Genomic DNA, 23,070 nt, shown 5'->3' on the forward strand with positions numbered 1-23,070 from the left:
GGCCGCGGGGGCGGGGCCGGGCGCCCGCCCCGCCCCGTGCCCGCCTCCCGCGCCCCGCCCCTGCGCCGCAGCGCCCCCTGCTGCCGCGGAGGGGGGAGCGGCGCGGGGGCACTGCGCATGCGCGCGGGCGTCCTACTGAGGGGAACGGACGGAGCCGCGCGTACGAGCGGGGGGCGGGGGGGAAGCCGGCGCGGCGCATGCGCACGAGGAGAACGTGCCGCCGCCGCGCATGCGCACAGGGGAGCGCCGCCATTTTTATGGAGGGACGTGTAGCATCTAAGGGCTGTTCTGCGGGTGGGGAACCCCCGAATCCCCCCGGAATGTCCCCAAAATGCCCCCAAAATGCCCCGTTCAACCCCCAGGAGTCTGTCAAGGCGCTTCGAGGCGGCGAAGGCTGTTCCCAGACAGAGGCCGCACTGGCGGGCAGGGCTCTGTGGCTGCTGGCACCGTGCAAGCAGCTCTAGGCCAGGCCTCGCTGCCCTCGCTCCCGGCTGCGCTCGGGCCTCAGTCAGGCCGTGAGCCCCAGGCTGTGTCTCTCCGCAGCTGTTATTTGCATATTGAAAGGCTGTTTTCTCCATTTTGGGGGGTTATTTGGGAGCTCTGATGTGGTCACAGCAGGAGCTGAGGCTGTGTTACATACAGTGAAGCTGCGCACACTCCCTTGGGGGAATTGGCCGTGTTTTCATTTTAATGCTGACCAGGATGAAGGTGCAGAGCATGGCCATGCTGAGTGGTTTGTGGCACAGGTGAAAAACAATCAAAGTGCCTCTTGCATGGCTGAAGTAGGCACAAAAGCAGTGTGCATTTCTGAGGAAACTGGATAGTCCACTGGAGGGAAAAAGGGGAAAAGAAGAAAAAAAAAAGGAGTAATGCTGTTGGACATAAGCATGGGAGTCCAGTTTCTCATGTCTCCATGCTATGCACCCTCAGCTGCGCTCCGAGAGCTGCTCCAGAGCCCAGGCAGGGGAGCCCCCCAAGGGGAGGAAGCACCATTCCCACCATCATTCCCTTGTCACCAGCTTCTCCTTGTCCCGGGCACGGATCCGCCTGCCGCTGCGTTCTGTGCCCATGGAGAACACGTGGGTGCTGGAAGGAAAGGAGCAGCTCTGGCTGAAGCTTCCCTTTGGGCACAGAGAAAAATGTGATGGAGCAGAGCTCGACTTTGTGCTGAGGTGACAGCGAAACCCTGTGTGTGTGAATGAGCGTGGGGGGTGAGTGACGCAACGCACTGCGCTCGTGTGACASAAGTACTAATAGGTTTTACTGRTATGGACACTGGTTTAACGAGATTCTGTGGCCAGGTCACTTCTTACTTAGTGCATGGGCTGCTAGATATACACAGAATTACCAGGGAGACCGTCCCGTTGAGACACGGGGTTGAGATTGGACMCCCTTGCTTTCCAAATGCCTCCTGAGAGGAGCCTGGGTGCGGCTGGATCCAGTCCTTGTCCCAGACCTGGTTGAGGGTTTATGACTAAAGAATTCTGTGCACAGGTACGTATACGATTCAATAAAGTTTCCAGGTTCAGAGGGTGAACGATTCAATAAAGTTTCCAGGTTCAGAGGGTGAACTCTTGTCCCTTAACACGGATCTGTAGCAGCGAGAATCTCTTAGCCCTTAGGAGGGTCTTTGGGGGGTGTCCCTGTTCAAGGGGAGATCCTGGTGTGCAGCCCGCTGCAGATATTTATGGGATAAGATGATTAACTTACAGTTTGGGTTGGTTTTTTTTTATTATTATTTTTTTATTTTTTTATTTTTTTCCCCATTTCAGCAGAATTGGAGCTGGTGTTTGCTCAGTTAACCCCTATCTCTCCATCAGAACGCAGCTGTCAGGACTGTTCCTGCCCGGATGGAGGAAGAGATGAAGGAGGCAGCCTCCAGGATCAGCGAGTGTCAGGAGCAGAGATCAGGACCAGAGATCCGGGGCGAGAGATCAGAGCTGCCAGGACCGCAGCGGCCGGAGCCGCGAGAGCGGAGCCTCGGCGGGGCCGCGAGCGCCGCCGGCCCGGCCCGGGCCTCGCCCGGTGAGTCAGCGGGTGCCCGGGCCGGGCCGCGCCTCCCGCGCCGGCCGGGGGCGGGTCGCGGCGCCGCTTCTTCTGCCCGCGGCGGCGGGGCCGTGCGCGGCGCGATGGCGGCGGGCTGCGGGCAGCGGCGCCTCGCCGCCGCCTTCCTCCTCCTCCTCGTCCTCCTCGCGCTCGAGCGGCCGCCGCCTGCGCTCTGCGGCGCTGCCCAGCGCCGCTGCTTCTGCCAGGTGGGACCGGCGGGGATGGGGCTTCTTCCCGCGGGGCTCGCTCCTGGCGGCCGGGCCCGGTGCTTTGGGGGAGGCTTCTGCCCGTCTGCAGCCGCCGGGATGGAGCTGGGGAGCCGCGGGTGTTTCCAGGGAAATGGGCGCTCTGCATCTTGCTTGCAGCGTGGCTTTGCAGCAGCAGGTGTGGGGGAGGCAGCAGTGAAGCCGGCGCTGCATCTGGCACTGCGTTGTCCTCGTGGCTTTCTCCAAGGCAGGTTTTGCAAAGCCCGCTCCGGCCATGCCGAGCGCTTGCACTGTGTGCGTGGGCATCGCAGACCCTGAGTGGAAAAAGCAGCGCGGTCGAGTGCTCAGCTTTGCATCTCGCCCAGCTCTGTAGTGCTCAGCACTTCAAATAGCTCTGAAAGGGCTATTTGATGTGATGATGAAGAATCAAAAAGCATATTTCAGTCCTTTATAAGATTTTCTTTCTTGTGTGTTTCCTGTTAGTGGTGAAGATAATGTCCTGGCTGGCACAGCTCAAGGCAGAAATGCAGTGAAAGATAAGAAGCCCTAAACACTAAATGAAACAGTGTTTATCATATGGATGGCTTTGCAGCTTTTCCCCCTAGGGCAGGAAGTGCTGGTGTTGTTTGCATATTTTTGGTCTGTTACAACACACTTGTTTGTAAAACAGCATATGCTTTAGCCTCGTTTTTAGTGTAAGTGTTCAGGTTAAAGAGTTTTTTTTTTCCAGACTTTATTGCCTTTATGTGGTCATGTTATGTAGGGCAGCATATGTCAGGCTTGATAGCCCCTTAACCTTTTCAAAGTGCACCTGAGGACCACCCTGTCTTTTTTGAAAAATACAAAAATAACCTGCTGGCCACCTTGTGCAGCATTGCCTTGATGGTTTTTAATTTACCACCAAGTCAAACATAGGCTAAGCCTAAAGTGTTAAGTTTTATTGTTTTATTGTTATCTTGACATAGGTAAAATAAGAGCTTGTGCTTGTTCTTTAGCTGCTGTTGAGGCAGTTGGCAAGGGGCTGCGTTTGAGAGTCCTCACTTCAGCAGTATTTCAGGCACTGTGTTAACCAGGCTGTCATTCTCAAATGTGTCTGTCATGGGGGTTTCTRCTACTAAAAGCAACATTTCACCTGCTTTGCTTGGGCTGTTACATTAGCCCTTCCTTTACTTGGATACTGTTGCTATCCAGTCCTGAAACTTTCATGAAGTGACCATGTTTTGCTAAAAATGCTTCAGTTTCACATGCCGCTTCTTTGCAGTCTCTCCTTAGCACTGAATATCATTTTGGTATCGGACTTCCCTGAACTTTCCAAGCAGCTTGTCCACCACCCAGATATTTCTGTTTGCTAATGCCTTAATACCTTAGTCAACGGTGAGTCCATCTTTTGTAGGGATTCCTAGTAATTATTGCTCATTTGTTGTTTACAGACTCGCAAAGCTGCATTAAGGTTGTGTTGCAGGTGTCTGGCAGTCTGGGATTTAAATCATGGGCTGAGAAACTAGGTTTCCGATCGGGCAAAAGGTTGTTTTTCCTCAGAGGTTTTTTCTGTGGCCAGTGCTCTGTCATTAAAGATGAGTCTGGCCACTGAGAGTTACCTTGTGCTTCTCTGACCAGGCTTTTAAGCCACTCTTGCGTTCCTGCTAAATTGGTGCTTATCCACGAAGAGCCTTCGAGGCAGGAATTCACGTCTAGCACCGTTCGCTGCTGCCCTGGCTCTGGAGGCAGTTCCCAAGTGCCGAGCGGCTGCAGCTCCCCCTTCCCCAGGCAGCTCCCCTTGCCCAGGCAGTCAGCAGATGCTGCCTGACAGYGTTTCACCCTCTATGGATTAACCTCAGCCTGAGGCTCTCCATGCGAGCCCCAAAAACCCTCAGTCCTCTGGGCAAAACATTGGGGTAGTGGGAGCACATGGGCCAGCAGGTACTAACTACCTCCTGTGCAGGTGCCGGACATGACTGGCCTTATTCATACCAGTAACTTGTTCCTCTGGACACGGGAAGACCTGGTGCAGTGGGTGCCACAAGCAGGAAGAGCCACAAATCGCTCATGCACGGTGACTGCGAGGAAGCAGACATGGTTTCAGGAGTGGTGCCAGGTGGCAGGGAAAGGCCCTTGCTTGCTGTTGGTCTGGGACTGGTTGGCTTCTCCGGGGAGAGGCAGCTACCTGGGAAGCAGGTACAGGCTGAACCTCCTCTCCCCACCCTGTGGTACCCACTCTGCCTGTGTCCCCTTCCTGCYGCACATAGGAGCTGCAGAAAAGAGATAACCTTCTTTTCAGGCCAACTCTGTGGTAGGTGGTGATGTATCAGTGAAGAAAGGAGTCCGCTGCAAGAGAAGAAATCCCCCAATCCACTGGCCAGGGAGTGTTTGCGTGGCAGGAAGGGGAGCAGAAAGAGCTGAGAAGAGCAACAACGCAGGGGAGCACGGCCTGACAGGAGAGTGGTGTGGAGGGAAAGGGAGACTCCCAGGTTAGGTAGGGTCCGTGTGTGGTGGTGTTTCCACCCTTCAGTTGTCCTCCTTGTTGTGCATGTGTGCAAAGGGGTTAAGAGGTGTTATTGTGGAGGGCAGCCAAACGCCCTCCTCGCTGCTTACTCAGCACTCGGAGCCACTTGTGTGCGTCTGTCTCGGCGCCTTTGCATCTCTTCCCACTGGGCAAACCCAGCCCTGCCCGTTTGCCTCATGCCAGGTCTCACACCCCTCCTGGGTGGGGTGGCATCCACTGATGCCACCCAGCTCCGTGGTTCACAGTGCCACCAAGAAGCTGGTGTGGCCTTGGGAYACCACTGAGCCATGTTTCATCTTAAACAGCTCTTTTGGGTATTGCAGACAGAAGATGGAGATAAATATTGTGGGACAGGGACAATTTTTCTTTTTTCTCTMAAGCATCATCTCTTGCTGGGCATCTGTTTGATATATGCTGAGGCTCAGCTGCTCTGAGGGCAGGAGATTCAGCACAAGACGAGTGAACTGAGGCTGCATGGGGTGAAGGAAGCRTGTGCTGGGTAGCATATTTGGGCAGGAAGGTTGGGCTCATGAATGGCTTCTGCCACATGGTCTRATGTTGCCTCCTTCCCGGTGTCTTAAAGTGGATCGGTATTTTTTGCTTGTGGTTTCAAGGGGCTTTGGTCCCCATTTCTAAGGAGAATGGTCTCTTTACCCTGGTTTTTGTTCTCCTCTTAGAGGTGATTTTAGTACATAGGGTATGCACAGGCCTCCAAATGTTACCAGGACTGACTGTGCTTCYCTTTAGACTCTCACCAGCTGGGTAGCTTAGCGAGCAGACAGGGAAGGAGACGGTAAAACCTTGTTGGCCACGTGTGGCCTAGAGAACTGTCCCACTTCTACACAGGATTGAGCATCGCTGAGGAAGGAGGTGTTTGCCCTGACCTGAGCCCAGCGTAGCTCTTCCCCAGTGCCTCTTCTCAGGAGCATGATGGCCTTTCTCCCCACGGGTGCCCTTCTGAACCAAACAGGGGATGTTTGGAGTTCTCCAAGGGTGACTCCCATCTACTTCAGAATAATATAGGGGCATTTGTAGCCCTTAAGCATTAATTATTTTTGGAGTGCCACAATGACAGATTGATTCAGGCTTAAATCGGTTGCCTGGTCCCAAAAGGCCTGGCACAAATGGTACTTGCCCTCTGTTTCAGTGCAGGGCTTGTTGGGTGCTGAGACGTTCTCTCTTCCAGTGCGATTCCCTTCGAGTGACATGTTTGTCTAACACGGAGATAAAGAACAGCTGAGATTATCTGCAGATCTTATTGTAGGCCCCTTTTAGGCCAACTGAGACATGGCCCAATCCATAAGCTGCCTTCCTCAAAGGATGCTGAGTCTCCAGGAATTTCTTCTTTTTTTTTTTTTTTTTTTTTTTTTTTAATTTTGAACCGGCTTTGGATTGGGTAAGTGGATTAGCAAGCTGCTTCTCTCTTTAAAGGGCTGATTCAGGCTAGTGGAAAGCTTAATTGCCATGCTGTTAATCTTTGGTTTCCTTACCTTGCAGAACACAGCAAGTACAGTACATGCAGGAGGATGAGGTGGTGGGCTTGGAAGCGAGCACAAGAAATAGAAGAGAGCATCCAAATCCAAGGGGTTTAACAAAAATTTTTGTTCTCTTTTGAATGGAGGAGGGCAATCTGGCCTACAGTGCTACATTTCCTCTTAGGTCAGGGAGGCTGAGCACAGACTAGTGCCTAGAGCCCTTTCGAGCAAGATGAGTTTACAAAGCAATGTGGAGCAGTCCAGCCTTAGAGACTGATTCCTTCCTGTTCTGCCTAGGGTGGAAGAAAAGCCCAATATTTCTTTAAGGTGATGGGTGTTTTATCCAGGCCATCTTTGTGTCCCCCTCATGTGACTGGGTGCTGAGAGGGCAGCTGCTTCATTCCTGCCTTCATTCCTGCCTTCCTGCTTTCATCACCTTGGTTGCTGTTAGCCCATTTGTGTTTAAGGTGACACATAGCTCCTTGTGAGATATCTGGGGGCTCTCTGGAAACGCATCCAGCCAGGTGATTCATGTTTCACACACCTGACTCTTTACTCTCTTTCATAATTTTTATTTTCCCCTTACAGTTGGAGTAGGGGAAATCCTGCAATCCTGCTTGCAGGATTTTATTCCCTTTCTTGGCTCTGACCTGTAGAAAACCCTTAAACAGGTTGAGCACTTTAGACGTAARAAAAAAGATTGCTTAAAAACAGCCCAGCACCCTTTCAGATTCTGTGTGTTCTCCAATCTGCTTTTCTGTTTCTGCCCGCTTTGGCATTTTGTGCCCCCAGTTGGCAGTGTGTTTTGTTACACGTTCCTGGAGCTGCCCAGGCTGATGTTTTCAGACTTCTTCTGCTTGCCTCTGTTCCTGCTTGCTTTCTTGAGCACGGAAGGATGACAAGGATTAGCCATAGCGTGGTACAAGCTGTTCCTGTGCTGTCTCCTCCCAGGATTTTGTAGCCTTTCTGGGACAGAAGTGGCAAGAAGGTTTCATACCTTAAACTGCCATGAACGGCTTATTCTTTGCTTTTTAAATCAGCAGTGCTAATTAAGAACAACCACCTTGGTCTTAACCCCTCAATTTACCTGATTATGGAGGAGGACAACGTGCCCCATGTTGCATTGGCTTGTCAACATCCAGGAAAATCCTGGCAAGTTGTGAGTGTGAATGAGTAATATCCTCGCTTTCTGGCTGGGGTGATTTCCCCAAGAGCTTGAGGGCGGGAGGGAAACAAAACTATTTCTGTRTTGGGCAACTTCCTCTTCCGGACAGTAACCTACGTGTGGGATAGCCAGAGCCCAGTTTGCTTTTTCTTTTTTCCTCTTTTCTTTTTTCTTTTTTTCCCTCCTCTCTCTCCAGGGCACGCGCGCAGCTTGCCGAGCTGTTCGGAGTGATGCAAGAAATCCTGGCTTTCAAAATCGCCTTTAGAACAAATGTTTTCTTGCCAGGCAGCTCTCCGGGGCCAGGGAGAAACTATTGCAGTTGCTGCGGTTCCGATTAAATCAGGCAAATGGCTGCAGTGCAGCTGGTTGAAAACAAGCRGTTTCATTGAGCTCTGTAATCTTTGTTGGCGCCCTTAGTGCTTTATTGGTCCCTTTAGCAAGCACTAGCTCTCACCTATGTGTTGTGCTGCCAGGAGGGACGTGCCGAAGAGGCCGGTGCCAGATGAGAGCGTGAGCAGAGACATGGCTCGTTTCCCTTGTAACAGACAATATTTAGTATCTTGCTGGGCTCAGTCTTGGTACAAACATCTGTGGTTCGTGTAATTGTATCAGATGTTTGGACGTGGCCAAGGCCTGGGGGATTTTTGGTAAACTTGTTTTTGAATCTGTGTAATATCTCTGTGTAAGCAGCTCTCCCCAAAATGGTGGAAGTGTCTGTGAGATGTCTGCTACTCAGGAATAAGTGCATTCTAAAATATCAGTGTCTGTTAGAGGAAAAATATTCCAGAATAAAACTGCTTCTCCCCAGTCTGTAAGACAGTGAGTTCAGGACCGATCCTATCTATGTGTATCCAAATAAACTCTCTGCCAATCCAGCATGTTTGGGTTTAATGTTGCTTAATTTCTATTAGATTGAATGGATTGTCCCTCTAGTAAAAGGAAAGAAGAGTCTGAATTGAAATGCTTTATTGTTCATGATGTTAACAGGCACCAGCTAACTTGTTCATGTTAACTTTGGTTTATCTTATCCAACAGGTCACCGGTTATTTAGATGATTGCACCTGTGATGTGGAAACCATTGATGCCTTCAACAACTACAAGCTTTTCCCTAGACTGAATGAACTTCTGGAAAGTGACTATTTTAGATACTACAAGGTATTTCTTTCATATGGGAATTATGTTTGTGTGTCACTTTTTAAATATCTCTAAAAGTTCGTGCCGATCTTTTTAAAATCAAATACCCCATTTTTAATCCTGTTCTTAGGAGTATGGTCAGTGTCAGGCTTCTGTTATCAAGAGAGTCTAAATGCAATGCCATTTGCTTATAAAATAGACTTCATCATTTTAAAGAGTATTTTTTCCTCTTAATAGTTCAAGCAGTAGGCCAATTAAATGGGTTTTTTTTTCTTTTTTATGCTGAGTGAGGACTCAGAAATGTTGATGGCAAGGGTCAATATTGTGTGATGAAAATGTCTGATAAATAAGCTAAACTTTTCCCGTCAAATTTAAGACATAAGAACAAGCAGACAGGTTAAGTGCTACTACTGTCAGACTGCTGTCTGTTCAGTGAGGTTGTGGCATGTGCCTCTGCCTGGGTTTGGTTGYGTGTGGTGGGGCTATGGAGCAGGATTGTGCTTGCTGGATGCAGGTGCTCCTGGGGACTCTTGCCTGATTGTGTCTGCAGACAAGACAAGTGTTTGCACTTCCTTAAGAACAGTTTTAAAAGCTCCCTGCTTCACTGCACTACAGAGTAGCACCAATCCATACAAAATCACCAGGGTAGAGCTACCCCTCCCTGCTGCCTCTCAAACCTGCAAAGCAAACCTGTTGAGTGCCAGTCATTCTAGAACTGCACTAGCTACCAATTTACCCATTGGCAGAAAAGCAAGACCAAGGTACATTCAATATTCCTTGCAAAGAGTTGGGCTGAGCTCAGATGAGCTCTCTTAAACCCCAGCACCTTCAGTCATTACTTCTCAAACTGTAGGCAGCTCAGGATGTTGTGAGTAAAGGGACTGTGTTTGTTTTGCCTTTTTTTTTTCTTGTATATAATCTGAGTGCTACCTCACAGTAAGATTCACCCTGTACAGCGACCCAGCCAAGGGCTGTTCCATGGACCTAGACCACCAGGCTAAGTCTTACCATAGATAAAACTTGTTAAAGAAACTAATATCCTTTCCCCTTCCTGTGCTGAGATCTGTAAAGAATTATTAAGATTGATCTGAGTGTCATATGAATGGAAATGTCTGTGTGAAAGTGTCAGAAGAATCAGAGCAATGATTTAAAGAACGAGTGAAAATAAAGGATATGAGGGACAGCAATGAAATTGGTAAGTGCCAAAGGATTTGTTGTTCCCATGCTGCCCAGAACGCTTGCCCACCAAATCCAGAAAAAGAAGGTGATTTGTCATCAGAAAGCTATGCTGTGGCCATAGCAGGATAGCAGCAAGCCCATCAGATACCAGATGGGAGGCAGGCTGTAATCATAAGATGCTCAGAACGTGAAAACTGAGACAATGGGTAKCAAAGGGCCCCAAGCTGCACAGAGGACAAAGCGAGCGATATTCTGAGGGCAAAGAATGCCACACGGTAACTGTTGTCTTCTAAAGGGTAAAAAAACAAGTCTAGTACCACATGACTGGCCAGAGAAGTTCGTCATTGCCCAACAAGAAGAGCCTCAAGATAGGGTGAGGACTTGAGCCAATGTGCCTTGTTTTCTGCGTCACCAAAAATAGTCCTGGCCAGACCACAGGGCCCATCTCTGGTGTAAGTGAATGAATGCGAGTGGCTGAAATCAGCTTTGTTCAAACAGCACTTTCCTCTTGCTCTTTCCCTTCCACAGTTTTCCTCAGTTCTCTCTGAGGATCTTTGTTAGGTTTTGTCTGTGTTTTGCTRAGTGTTATACCAAAATGCTGAAGATAGGTGCTGCAGACTGTGAATGGCAGTGGGTTTGGTGATGTGGAGAAATGCATAATGGTATAATATGGTTTTTATAGGTAAACCTAAAGAAACCCTGTCCTTTTTGGAATGACAACAGTCACTGTGGAATAAGAGACTGTGCTGTAAAACCTTGTCCATCTGTAAGTATAAAATCTATCAGCTCTCCTCTTTCCTATATGCAGCTTTTGTGGACCAAGATAGGGGAAAAACAGGCAGATGAATTAATTCCCTGGGTTCTGTAGCTTTAGTAAAAGTGTGACTCTGGTAGAGCTTTCTTAGTAACAGTAGTAGGTAGTACTGGAATCCTTGAGAACAGCTGAAATACTAAATTCTTAAGGTTTAAAGAAAGTCTAAGCTTTGAGTAGCTGACCGTGAATGCCAGAAATTTGTTCTGGTCCCTCTTTTATTTTGGACATCAATGAAATGATTTTTCAGGCGAATCCACTGTTCTTACAAGAAGTACCTCTTGTGTGAATTGCCTGGATACTCACTCTGTCAGCCTGTGGGCCACACTGAGATTTGCTTTTTTTTTTTTTGGCTAATTAATGCACAGTAGCCCTTGCATATTTTCCAGCAGTCTCTATAACATAAAATGGCTCTTTCAGGCCCTTCTGTTCTCTAGTACAAAAGCAGACACTCTTGTGTTTGCATCCTGGACAAAATACTAGATATTTTGCCTGCACTGAACTGAAAGAAAACATCTTGGCTGGAGGAGTCTGGCTGAAAAAAGGGGGAGAGAAAGTGAGTGAATTAGAACTTGGTTGCTGCATTGAGAGATCTAGCAAGAATGCCACCCAGCATTCTGGTCTTGTGGCTCGGTTACCAGCAGCCGACTATCTTGCACTCTCAAGCCCTGCTTGCCACATATTTTCCATGTCACTGTAGTTTATTTCCATGCATAATTTAAAGGATGATGCCTTGGAAGCAGATGTTTATCCCCCGCAGCTTGATAACCCTTTGATAAGCTGGCATAAGGTAGCTTTTTGCTTGGTTTAAAATAGAAAATCTAAGGTGATACAACATCTTGAAACAAGCTGACACAGCTGGATAAAAAYCCATCATTTGTTATATAAATTCTATTATGTTAGAGCCATTTATATTCCTTCCCCCACCCCACCAAATTACTCCTCAAATGATTCTTTTGTTTGCTAAGTCTCCTGAAGATAACCAACCATGGACTGAATAAGATGTTTAGTTTTTAAGTTTCGGATTTATTAAAATAACATCAAGTTTTGCTTAAGTGCTTTTTCTCGTTAGAAGGATTTATTTGTGATTCTGTGTTTTTTGTTTTTTTGATAATGTCATATGTGTCCGTTATAGTTACATTAATATTAGAAAATGTTTTAGGTAGAAGATACTCTGAATTTAAATGTGCATTGTTGCTGGAGTTTTAAAAGGAGTCCAATTATTGACTCTGGTTTTAATTATTTTCACTGGAGTCCATTTCTTTCTGAAAGCAATAAAAATAATGCTTGTTCCTTGTGGGTTCCTCCCCTCCAATTGCAAATACCACTTTGTGGGTAAATTTTACCTCCCTGCATTCCTACAGTGTAGAACCTTTTCATAGAACCTTCCTGTTGATGGAAGGTGTGGAAGTTGAAGAGAACTTCCAGTCTGCTTGTCTGGAGCTGGGAAGCCTGAAACAGGGCATGAAGCGGTGGAAGAGAAACTTTCAGATGACTTGTATCCAGTCTACGAGCTGCAATATCTGAGAAGAGGCATCTGGGCTTGTCCCAGGAAAACCTGCATCACCTGGAGGCTGGATGCCAGACATCACTGATGGGAGGAATCTCCAACTCCTCCAAAGTTTATGTTGGCTTCCCTAGCCTGATGCTGGAGTAAGCAAAACATAACCTGATGCAGCACCCAGGAAAGGCTGCTGATCTGTTTGGAAGAGGAGTCTTGCGAAAAATCAAAATAAAACACTGGGAATGTTGCTTAACAGCAGCTTGTGGAGGAGCCAGAAATCAAAGTTGCAGCCGAGTGGTTTGAATACTTCCCAAATTTTAGGAACATCTCATATTTTAAGAATTTAGGCTAAAAAGCCTCAGCAGCCTCACAAGTCACGTATACTCAATTCTGTCTTTCAGAATGAAGTCCCTGATGGAATCAGATCTGGCAGTTACAAGGTATGTCTGCATGCACAAAATAACCCTTGTTATAGGACTAGTTCTGTGTCATTCCAGCTGTTAAAAAAAAGCTGTTGGAGACTGTTGCAAGTCCCTGTCACAATTGCCACAGCTGCGTGAGCTTCTAAATATCTGCAGAGATCTTGTGGAAGTACAGGATGAAATGAATCATGGAAATGTTTCTGAGACCTAGACTATTTAGTGTGTTAAAGGCAGAATTCTAACAGTGATAAAGCTGCTTTATAATCTTCCCTCCTCACCCACTTGTTTTTCCACACAGTATTCAGAAGAAGCCAATAACCTTGCTGAAGAATGTGAAGAAGCCGAGAGACTTGGAGCTGTTGACGGGTCTTTGAGGTTCGACTCCTTTTTCCACAGTTGTTTGCCTTGAAGGAAACCTAATACCAATGTCCTTTCCAATAGTCTTTTCCTTTGCTCTCTGCAGTGAGGAGACCCAGGCGGCTGTGGTTCGGTGGACGCGGCACGATGACTCTTCAGACAGTTTCTGCGAAGCTGATGGTAGGGGACCTATGTGATGTGACAAATTTTGTAATGTGATTTAAACTCCTTAAATTCCGGAATTTCCAGCCCCGTGTGTAACTCTAGCCAGCCTGCAGCATTTATGGCTTTGTTGCTCTCTCTTTCCATGCTTTGAAAGTAGCAGGAGGTAAATGTTCCTGACAAAGCTTTGTTGCTGGTCAGGGTCCCTGCTGTAATGGGTTGGTGTGCAGAAATACTGCACCCCATGTATGTGTCTTTTTGGAGAGGGACAAGCTGATCTCCTTACAAGACTGTTCCTTGTGTGAAGGGGTGACTGGAAGGTGTCATTTTCCCTCGGGATCTTTTGTCACTGACGCAGCACTCTCCTTTGCAGACATCCACTCTCCTGATGCAGAGTAYGTGGACTTGCTGCTGAATCCTGAGCGCTACACTGGCTACAAAGGACCAGATGCCTGGAAAATCTGGAATAGTATCTACGAAGAAAATTGCTTCAAGTAGGTGCTTTGGGAGACAGGCTCCACCCGCCCTCAGGTGCTGACTTTGCAGAGGGACTGCACACGTTTTAATTCCTCCATCAGTCCCTGTGTTGTGCTCCTTGCTGCACTGGGTGCTCAGTGTGGGCTTTGGGCTTCTCCTGGCATTGCTGCACAGCACTGGTGGACAAGAGATGTGGAACTGTAGTCTGATTCTCCCCATTCACAGCAGTGCATCTCCAGCATCAAGYCTGTGGTATAATGTCTGCTAGCACTTGTTTGGACATCAGTTTTCCTCATCACAGAGACAATTCCATAACTTTTTCTTTTAAGAGACCTACATTTCTCTCTCCCCTTTCCTGACTGAGCGAAGTTAAAGGGCAGGAGTTTTTCTTAGATCTCCTTAGAGTATGTGATTGCTGGGAAGTAGTTTTCTGCACAGCAGARTCTTATATTAGTTACTTAAATCATTTTTCTCTCTTAGGCCTCAAACTGTAAAAAGACCTTTGGCCCCTGGTAGAGGTGAGTCATTTATTCATCTTGCTAAATCTCCTGGTYGTGTGGGGCTGTGGAGCTGATTTTAGCTCCACAGCTGTTTGAGCTGCTTCTCCTGATTCCTGAGAAATATGTCTTAGTTCTTGATCGAGTCTAGAATTTTATAGGTGGTCTAAAGGGTACCTGGAAGCATGTCTTTCTAGCATTCATCATGTAAAAAGGGAACCTGATTTGCTCCTTGTAGGGGAAATGGGAACTYTGGTGGGCCTGGGAGCAGGACTAAGCCTTGAGTTCTCCCTGGATATGTGGTTTCTGTGCTCAGCAAGGCCAAAAGCATCCATGAAGGTCTGAAATAAAACCTTGTCCGGATCCTGTGGAAACCACCTAGTTAAGACAAACTCTGTGCTAGCAGCAGCTAAGAACAGAGTAAATGAAATTAGAGAAAAGATTYGAAAGCGTAAAGAGCTCTTGGCCAAACTGTAATGAGCCCCCACATCTCCTAAAGCCCCTTCCTGCCTGCTGCCTTGCTCCTTTTCTGTTTGTCCTGAGCCCTGTGGTCTGGCATGCCCTGCTCTTTATGCCCAAGAGAAGCTTGCTCAAAAACAAMTATCTGAAGACCGATCCAGCAGTGCCTGCTGGATTATCCTTRATATTTTTTTCCCCTATGTTCCTTACGTTTTCCTACTTTTCCCATTTTCGTATGAATGGAGTTTTGCCCATTCTTTGACCAAGCCTTGCACAAAGGAGCAGTGCTGCAGGAACAGCTCTGGTGAAGGGAATACGCAATAGCAATTTCAGCATCACTGCTTCCTTSTCTTGATGCTTCCCATTGTGTGGTACAAAATATGAAAGAAATAGCATAGGTSCCTTGAGAGGAGAGGGAAGGATTGCTGCTTTGCAAATGAAGGGAGCAGGAGGACATAAAAATAGGTGGTGTGACCTGATACCTGTCAGAGTTGCTGCTAGTGACTGTATGTGCTGCAGGAAGTAAGGATGGAGTAGCCAGCTGGAGATATACACGATATCCATAGGAGAGCTGTAGACAGTTACGTTCTGTGCTCTACAGCTTCAAATCTTCCTTTGCAAATATTGATCCATCCTGTGCTAGGCAGGTTATTGAGAACCATTGCTCAACCAGTACCTTCACTGCCCACAGTTTGAGATGCTGTTTTAGGTGTTTACAGTATTTCTAAACTTCCCTGGAGATGCTTGTTCTCTTGTCAGAGCGGAATAACAGAGCAATCTTGATGCTTGCGCTTCAGTTTATTTTTGGTCATGTGTAATTTTTATCTCCTCTTTTCTCCCTCTCCCAATCTCTCCGTGCTCTTCTCATCAGGAGATGATGGAGGTGAGTAGCACTCTACCCCTTTGCTTGTTTTTCTTTTTCCCAATAACAGTAACAAATGCATAGTCTTTATCATGGTCTGTCATGACCTGTAGCATTAGTGTCATGCACCCAGGTGGCAAAATCGTTGTGCAGGCAAAATCAGAAGTAGTCTCGAAACTCAGCTACCTTGAGGTCCCTGTGGAAATCCCTCCGAGCCCCCTGTTGCTGAGGCCAGCCCGTCCTTGGGTGGATGTTTTAAAAAGCATCTGCAGGCTTTTGGAGCCCAAGTGCCATTTGAAAATCACATTGTCAACTGTCCCAAGTCTTCTGGAACAGGACTTAGCACTGTGTGATCCATTCTGGTGTGGCAGAAAAGCATCTTTCAAGGACCTTAAATGTGGAGCTTTCCAGAGAACTGCAGTGCCAACAGCCTCTGGTATCTGGGAGAAATTGAGTGCCTAATGGCCCTCCTTTGAAAGGGTGGCCAGAGAAGTAGCCTAAACTATGTCACGATAAAGTCCTCCTACTCTCACGAGCTGTTTTCCTCATATGCTCATTTTCCTTTTGTTCCAGGACGCACTTTTTACAACTGGCTGAAAGGTAAGGCTTTTTCCAAACTTGGTGGCTTCTCTCATGATGAAAGCAAAACAGCCCRGGTGTGGGTGGGAATTATTTGTCACACTCAAATGAGATTATATTTCTGTCTGWCAGGCAGGAAAAGAAAAATCACTGTATGCCTTCAACATCTTGAAACGTCTGCTTCTTTTTCAGATGTCTGCGTAGAGAAACGAGCTTTCTACAGACTTATTTCTGGTCTCCATGCAAGCATCAACATTCATTTGAGTGCCAGGTATCTTTTGCAAGGTAAGGGCCACTTTCYGAGTTGACTCTCTGGTTTCAGCTGTATATTGACACTAGACAGTTGACTTCTGTGGCTCAGCCCATTGCAGCRAAGTTTGGGCCTGTTTCTGTGCTCTTCTGCTCCTTCCCTGGGCACACAGGTAGCCACTGGTTGTATAAGGAAGTTGGGAATGCAGCTACCACGTGGCTTAAGATCTGTAGATGCTTGAGCTGTGCTCCTTACCTGGGCCTCCAGCTTGTATTCCTTTTAGTCTTCCTCCAAACTTACTTTGGATTGGGTTTCCACCTGCCTATTAAGGCTGCCTCTTTCTAGCCCATCTCTGGCACCTTAGCAATAATCTTCCCTAAATTATGAGTTGCTTGGCTGGAGTTTTCCAATATCCTTGAGTAGTTTCCATATAGCATCTTGTTTCCTTTGCATACCTTTGTCCACAGTTAGCTATCTGAAGGATTGTTATAGTTCTAAGTGGTACCAGTGGACAAAGCCGAGCAGCTTTATGCTGTTAAAGTTTCAAAAATCAAGAACAGGAGATATCCAAATTCCTACAGCGATCTTAAATTTATAAGTAGTTTAGATTGAACTAAGTAGTTAGATTTAAGTCTAGTCGGACCCAAAGGCCTCAGCTTGATGTATGTTTCACTGTGTTAGACCCGTAGGAGATAGATAACAAGAGAAATATCAAAGATAAGGGATGAATTGGAACTGCAAAGATTATGAAATACGCTTGGCTACAGATAGACAAGCAATGAGCTTTATTTTTCCTTACGTAGAGCCAGATAGTTTCTGTTGGTGAAAGGCTATAAAAAAGGGTCTCTGCTCTGTGAAGGTGTCCTCCTCTGTTCACCTCGCMTCCGTGCAGAGGTTCCTGTCAGGAAGCCCTGACAGAAAGCTTAGCTCCTCAAAGTGGGGATAAGGAGTCACAGCAGCTCATCAGAGGCTGTTTTTGAGGGCAGGAATGAAGAAATCAAAGGGTCCTGGCACCTTCACAGCATGTTCAGTGCATCCGTGCTGGCCTTTCAACTTGCGGAGGTTCCTAAAACTGCTCTCRGGAACAGTCCATTCAGCTCATGGAAATCCTTGAACTGACTTAATTGTTAAAATAGGCAATATCTGTTTTTAGCTTTTGCYTGTAAACATGAGTGTTTTAAACTAACTTAAATCTGTAAGATTTTTGTGTCTGTTGGGTTTTGTTAAAAAACATGCCCGTCTTGACCCTTGAGTAATGTGGATGAGAATGAGAGCACTGTGACTGTTGTGAGTCACAGGCTTCCTTGGGACACAGACTTGCATTTTGTCACATAGTTTGGGACAATGGGATGAGATCAGCTAGAACTCTAACCATTTACCTTCTTTCTGGGTTTTGCCCTCTCAGATACGTGGTCAGAGAAGAAATGGGGCCCCAATGTTACGGAGTTCCAGCAGAGATTCGATGAAGTCCTCACCAGGGGGGAAGGTCCCAGGAGACTCAAGAACCTCTATTTCCTCTACCTGATAGAGCTGCGGGCCCTGTCCAAAGCGTTGCCCTTCTTYGAGCGCCCAGGTTTCCAGCTCTACACAGGAAATAAAGTTCATGATGCAGAGATGAAAACCCTGTTGCTGGAAATCCTCCATCTGGCCAAGTAAATATGTCCAGTATTGGGGAGAATGGCTCTTTCAACCTTGCTGTCTCTGTGCTCGCTTCACCTTTCACTTAAAGCACCTAGAAAGGCAGGTTCTGGGTTCTTTCTTGCAGGGGGATAACATGGTATGTGCAGTAGGGTAGTGCTGTTGAGAGTACGTTGGTATCTGAATTCAAATTGCAAAACAGGGTAATTAAGCCCACAGTTTAATGGCTTAGACTGCCTTTTGATTTAGTGAAATTACATTTAATAACCACCTACCTGTCAGCCTTGAAAATGATTTTTGACTTGCCCATGGAACGGTGGTCCTGGCTTCATATTTTTGTCTGGAATAAATCCTAAACATTTTGGTAACAGAGATTTGGGCTATCAGACAGYGTTTGGAGTAAGAGAATGCAGGATAGGAAACCAGCTGTAAATGGCCGTGTCCTAAAGGAGTCTGTTTGACTTTATCCCGTTATTTTCCCCTGCCTTCAGTGCTTACGTCTGTTAGAAAACAGATTACAATTGCTTAGAAACCGTAGAACAATAGCTGAAAATCTCTCCAAGGTGAGATGGAAGCTAAAATGGAAAGCTCCTAAGAGATTTAACAAACAGCTTACACTTAAAAAAGAAGGAAAGAAAGAAAAAAAAATGTGGTTAGATATCTAATACCTATTGATTTCATCTGCATGCCTAACGAGATACTWCTGTGGCTCTGGACTTAAGTGATACAAAGATAAAAGTTTTTAAAACTTTTTTGTTTTCTCCATTGCATTTCAGGTCTTTCCCTCTGCATTTTGATGAAAAATCATTTTTTGCGGGGAATAAAAAAGAAGCTGCTAAACTCAAGGTAATTGTTCCCCTTCCYTTTGGGGCTCTTGCTGCTGAAAGAACATTCAAGCTCGTGCCTGGGCTGATATTAGATCTGACAGGGCGCTCRATAAGCTCGAGGTCCCAGGTCGGGAGTTTCCAGTTCATTTTGCTCCCCGAATGCTTTGGGGATTGGTGAGAGGCTGCGGATGTTGGGGTRCACCCCAAGGAGAGAGGCGAATTGCTGCTGAGGACCCCGCTTCAGGAAGCATTACACTAGCTCAGGCCGACTGAATTCAGCCTCAGGTCTAGCATTAATGCATTATGGGATTTGTTTAGATGGATGCACGGAAGAAGTCCTAATTAGTGTTCAACCGTGATCAACTTTAAATGTGTTTTTCCCCTAGGAGGAATTTAGGCTACACTTTAAGAATATTTCTAGGATAATGGACTGTGTTGGCTGCTTCAAATGTCGCCTCTGGGGGAAGCTGCAGGTAAGTTTTGTCAGCAGTTCAGTGCGTGCTGGAAACCTCTCGTGTGGTGGGACTCTGGTGTGCAGATGCAGCAKCTAGATACCCATCAGCTCCTAAACAGAGATGAGAGCAGCTTTGGGTCTTGCTGAGCTCCAGTCAGCAGGAGGCAGGGTGCTCATTGCAGCTTGCTGGTCCCACTGGAGCAGCCCAGCTGAGGACGGGGCTGGGTGCCTGCAGCTGCTCCCTGGGAGCGTAGGAGGCTGCAGCATGAGGAAAAGAGGGTCCTGGGCAAGTGCAGGTGTGGCGAGATCCACGCTGACCTTGCGTGCGGTCCACAAGGCAGGAATCCTCCCTTSGGTGGGTCTGCTGCCTGAATTAATGCTAACTAAATAAAGTGTCACAGCTCTGTCCTGCTGCTGCTCCGAGCTGTGGGTTAAGTGAAATCCAAATCTTGTTCTGTTAAGATGGTATCAACAGGAATAGTTGCAAAGAAGATGAAGGGAAGTGTAATTAGACTTGTGAGTCAGACTCTGGATGTCTCCCCTTTATTAAATGGCCTGTTTGTCATAACACAGACCCAGGGCTTGGGAACAGCATTGAAGATCCTGTTTTCTGAAAACCTGATAGAGAAGATACCTGAAAGTGGCCCTTCCTATGGATTCCAGCTGACGAGACAAGAGATTGTCGCTTTATTTAACGCTTTTGGAAGGTTAGTTTCAGACTTTTCTTCAGCTTTGTATCTGCTATTGTCTTGCATCCCCTTTAAGCATGAACAGCTCAGTTTTGACTAGCAAGGTTGCTGTTGACTCCTGCTCTGATCATACCCTGTCATAGAAAAGCTCTCAGATGTCAGGTCGTTTTAGGGTGCAATAGCTGGAATACTCAAAGCAACTTCTTCATCATTCTTATTTTTATGAGGACCTCAAGCAAGTGCTTCTGTGTCCTGGGAGCACAGTCCTCAGGCAAAGGTTGCAGGTTTAACCCATTCCTTGCTCAGTTTAACTGTCCCTTTGAGCTTATGGAAAGCTGGATGGAGAATCTTGGCAGAAAGGGAGGGAAAGGAGGCCTTGAGGCMCTCGCTGAGGACTGCAAGGTGCTCTGGTTGTGCTTTTCCACTTAATGGTGGCGGATACGRAGTTTCTTGTGAATGACTCTTCAAGTGGCGTTGCCACCCATAGTGAAGGTCAGTGGTGCTGCTTTTGTCTCCTTGCAAACCTCCTGAATTCTCTCCTGCGGTGTGAGCTCCCACCTTGCTGTGCAGCAAACTTAGMAATACCTAAAATACGCTTAGCTAAGATGGGTTTATTTTTTGGTTTGTTTTTCCCCTCCTGAGCCCAGCCCTCCTTCAGAGAGCAGTGCAGCTCCCTTGGTCTACCCTCACCTAGGCCGTGTTGACACAGCCTTGGGAAACAGCCTGCAGAGCTTGCAGGCCYCTTCTTAAAATAAGCTAACCCGCCTGGGAAGGGCAGGCCTAGAGGTCCTTTAAAGAAGAGCAGGTTGTGCTGGGAATCTGAGCTGGCGTCTTCAGAGACGTTGATGCTCCCGGGGCAAAACACACTCAGCAGGAAGAGGCAGGGGACTCGGAGCAGTGCTGGGAAGCAGCGAGGTGACAGGGAGTCCCAGCAGCCTGGACAGCTGCCACTGCTGTGGGCTGGTCCTTGTCCCTGGTTAAGGGGTAGGTCTGATCGCTGCTAAGCTCCCTCAAACGTCTTAATCCACCGTGTTTCTCAGTAACAGGAGCTTATGGCTGTTTGCTCTGAAAAGAGTCTGCAAACCTTGTTTTTTTGCAGACAACTGAGCCCTTAAATAATTTACCTGATCTTTAAGTTCTCTCCTTCGAAGAGATGATTAAATCTTTATTTCAGAGCAGTCCATTTCTTTGTATCTTTTTAAAATAAGGTGTGATGCATGTGTTGCRCTAATATTTTTCCTCTCTGCTTCCCTCGCACACAGGATTTCAACGAGTGTTAAGGAACTGGAAAACTTCAGGACCCTCCTAGGAAATATGCAGTGAAGTCACGTGAGAGAAAGACTTAAAGCTTTGCTCTTGAGCTGGGTCAGTTCAGAACTGYTCAGGACAGTTCAGCACCTGTCCTGGGTTCTGTAAAAAGGGGCAAACACCACAATTTTATCACACTCCCAAAGACAACAAGGTGAAGACACTGCTCGACCTCCCGTTGCCAACTGATTGTCTACAACCTGCTGATGCCTAATACTTTGTACCAAAAAAAAAAATCTATTTTTTTTTACAAAGCGCAGGGACCGCACGTAAAGTTTATTTTATATAGCGGAAGATTATTTGGGGTAACTTCTTTAAAATATTGCTGTGTTGTTGGATGAGACATGCCTGCCTTCAGAAGCTGGAGCTAGGGCTAAAAACGTGATACTGAATAAACTCGGGGACACACAATCCAGCCATCTGGTAGGGCCTCTGCTTTTTCCTTCTCTGCTCTGACTCCAGCCCTCATTTACAGTGTGTCCACAGTGATTTTCTACTTCGGGCCAGAGGGAACAGCCGCTGTGATGGCGAGGGCCGCACTGCAGGGCTGTGCAGGAGCCGGGCGCTTGCTGGGTGCCCCGGTGGTGTCAGACAGCAGCAGAGGAACGAGGGTGGTGTCTGCCCTGGCCCTGCGGTTTGGTCGGGGTGCCCTGCGCTGGTGTTGTCCCCAGCTGCAGCCCCTGCTGTTCTGCACCGCGAGCCTGATGCCGCAGGGGCAGCAACTGCCACTCGGCGCTGGAGGCAACGGAAGGTGAGCCCTGTGGCACCATCCCTCCCGGCACCACCCGCTTCCAGCGCCTTATCTAGGGCAAGGGGAGCCTGAACTCAGCCTTAGCCCCCTCCCCTGCCTGCTGAAAGGGCGGCAGGTGCCTTAGTGACCTGGAGCGTGGGCTCCTCGGCCCTTCCTGCCCCCGCAGCCTCCTCAGCCTGTCTGCCCTCGTTTGGGAGCCGTTCATCCAGTGCAGGCAGGGCTTAAAAGAGCAAGGGCAAACCCGGCTCCTCGTTGCTGCCACCACCACAAGGACAAAAGCTGGGGCAGCAGAACAAGCCCAGGCGCCCTCCTTTCACCCCAAGGCCGTGCAGGGACAGCATGAGGGGCCAGAACCCCGGCCCTGCCACCCCTTGGGGTCTGTGTCCCGGAGCCAGCGGTGTCACACCAGGGACAAAGGACAGGCTCCCGCCAGTGACACTGCTGGGTTCCCACCCCACGGCCCGGAGGGATGTACTGCTGCAGCGACAGCCACAGTGCCTGCTCGGCTGGGCTGCTGCTGTTTGCGGCGAGCTCAAGGCCACGCTGATAAACCCAGGCCCGGAGATACAGAGAACAGCGACTTGAGCTGCGCCTGTCGCCTCCCACACAGCTCCGCGACACCGAGAGGATGAAGAGGGGCCAGGGCAGGAGGAAGGGCCTGGGGAGGAACAGCAGCCGCCCGTGCAAGGTGACCTGCAAAGGGAACCAAGGGAGCTCACGCCGAGGTGCAGGACCCAGCGAGCAGCCTGCGTGGGAGCGACAGGCAGCACAGACAGCCCTCCAAAAGTAGCACAGAACCTTCTTTTTATTATTATTATTTCAACAGAGTAGTGCTTGGTTACAGTTTAGTGAAGAACAAATAGGTACATTCATTGGCCACAGCTTCCTGTTGCAGCCAGCTGCTGCCCGACTGCAAAGCCAAAACACTGTTAAACCAGACCGAAAAAAGAAAGTTTAATGAAAGGCAACTATGCATTAAAAAAGTCATTGTACTTTTCAGCTATAAATTACTTCAGTAAAACACAAGACCGGCCCCCCCCAGGAGCCAGCAGAGTTTTGAAATTAACGGCCATCCGTACAAATGAATAAAACCAAAACACTTCGCCAGTCACTCATGAGTACACTCAGCAACGAGACTCACTGCCCCGACCTGTGATCCTAATGCCAGGAAGATCRTATTGTTGATATTTATGTGCTTGAGTGCAATATGAACAATGAGCCTGTAGCCCTTTAATTTTTTTATTTTTATTTTTTTTTGCACTACACTCCCTTCCCTCCAAGAAAAACTTAAAGTGCTCCTAGTGCTTTGGAATTT

At 47.8% G+C, this 23,070-nt stretch overlaps 1 protein-coding gene across 1 annotated transcript; it reads left to right on the forward strand.

The window, feature by feature from the left end:
* The first annotated feature begins 4,298 nt into the window (after positions 1-4,298).
* Positions 4,299-21,222, forward strand: ERO1A (endoplasmic reticulum oxidoreductase 1 alpha). Its single transcript, XM_026051492.1, has 18 exons — positions 4,299-4,427; positions 6,819-6,823; positions 7,869-7,905; positions 8,431-8,550; positions 10,391-10,474; positions 12,425-12,463; positions 12,744-12,820; positions 12,909-12,982; positions 13,338-13,458; positions 13,922-13,959; positions 15,269-15,280; positions 15,833-15,859; positions 16,031-16,123; positions 17,494-17,740; positions 18,503-18,572; positions 18,940-19,026; positions 19,581-19,714; positions 20,959-21,222. The coding sequence occupies exons 1-18, from the start codon at positions 4,299-4,301 to the stop codon at positions 21,017-21,019; spliced, it is 1,455 nt and encodes a 484-aa protein (XP_025907277.1). The 3' UTR covers positions 21,020-21,222.
* Positions 21,223-23,070: the final 1,848 nt, after the last annotated feature.

The sequence above is a fragment of the Nothoprocta perdicaria genome, unplaced genomic scaffold (assembly GCF_003342845.1).
Source record: "Nothoprocta perdicaria isolate Ctin4 unplaced genomic scaffold, notPer1 scaffold_76, whole genome shotgun sequence".
Classification (NCBI taxonomy): domain Eukaryota; kingdom Metazoa; phylum Chordata; class Aves; order Tinamiformes; family Tinamidae; genus Nothoprocta; species Nothoprocta perdicaria.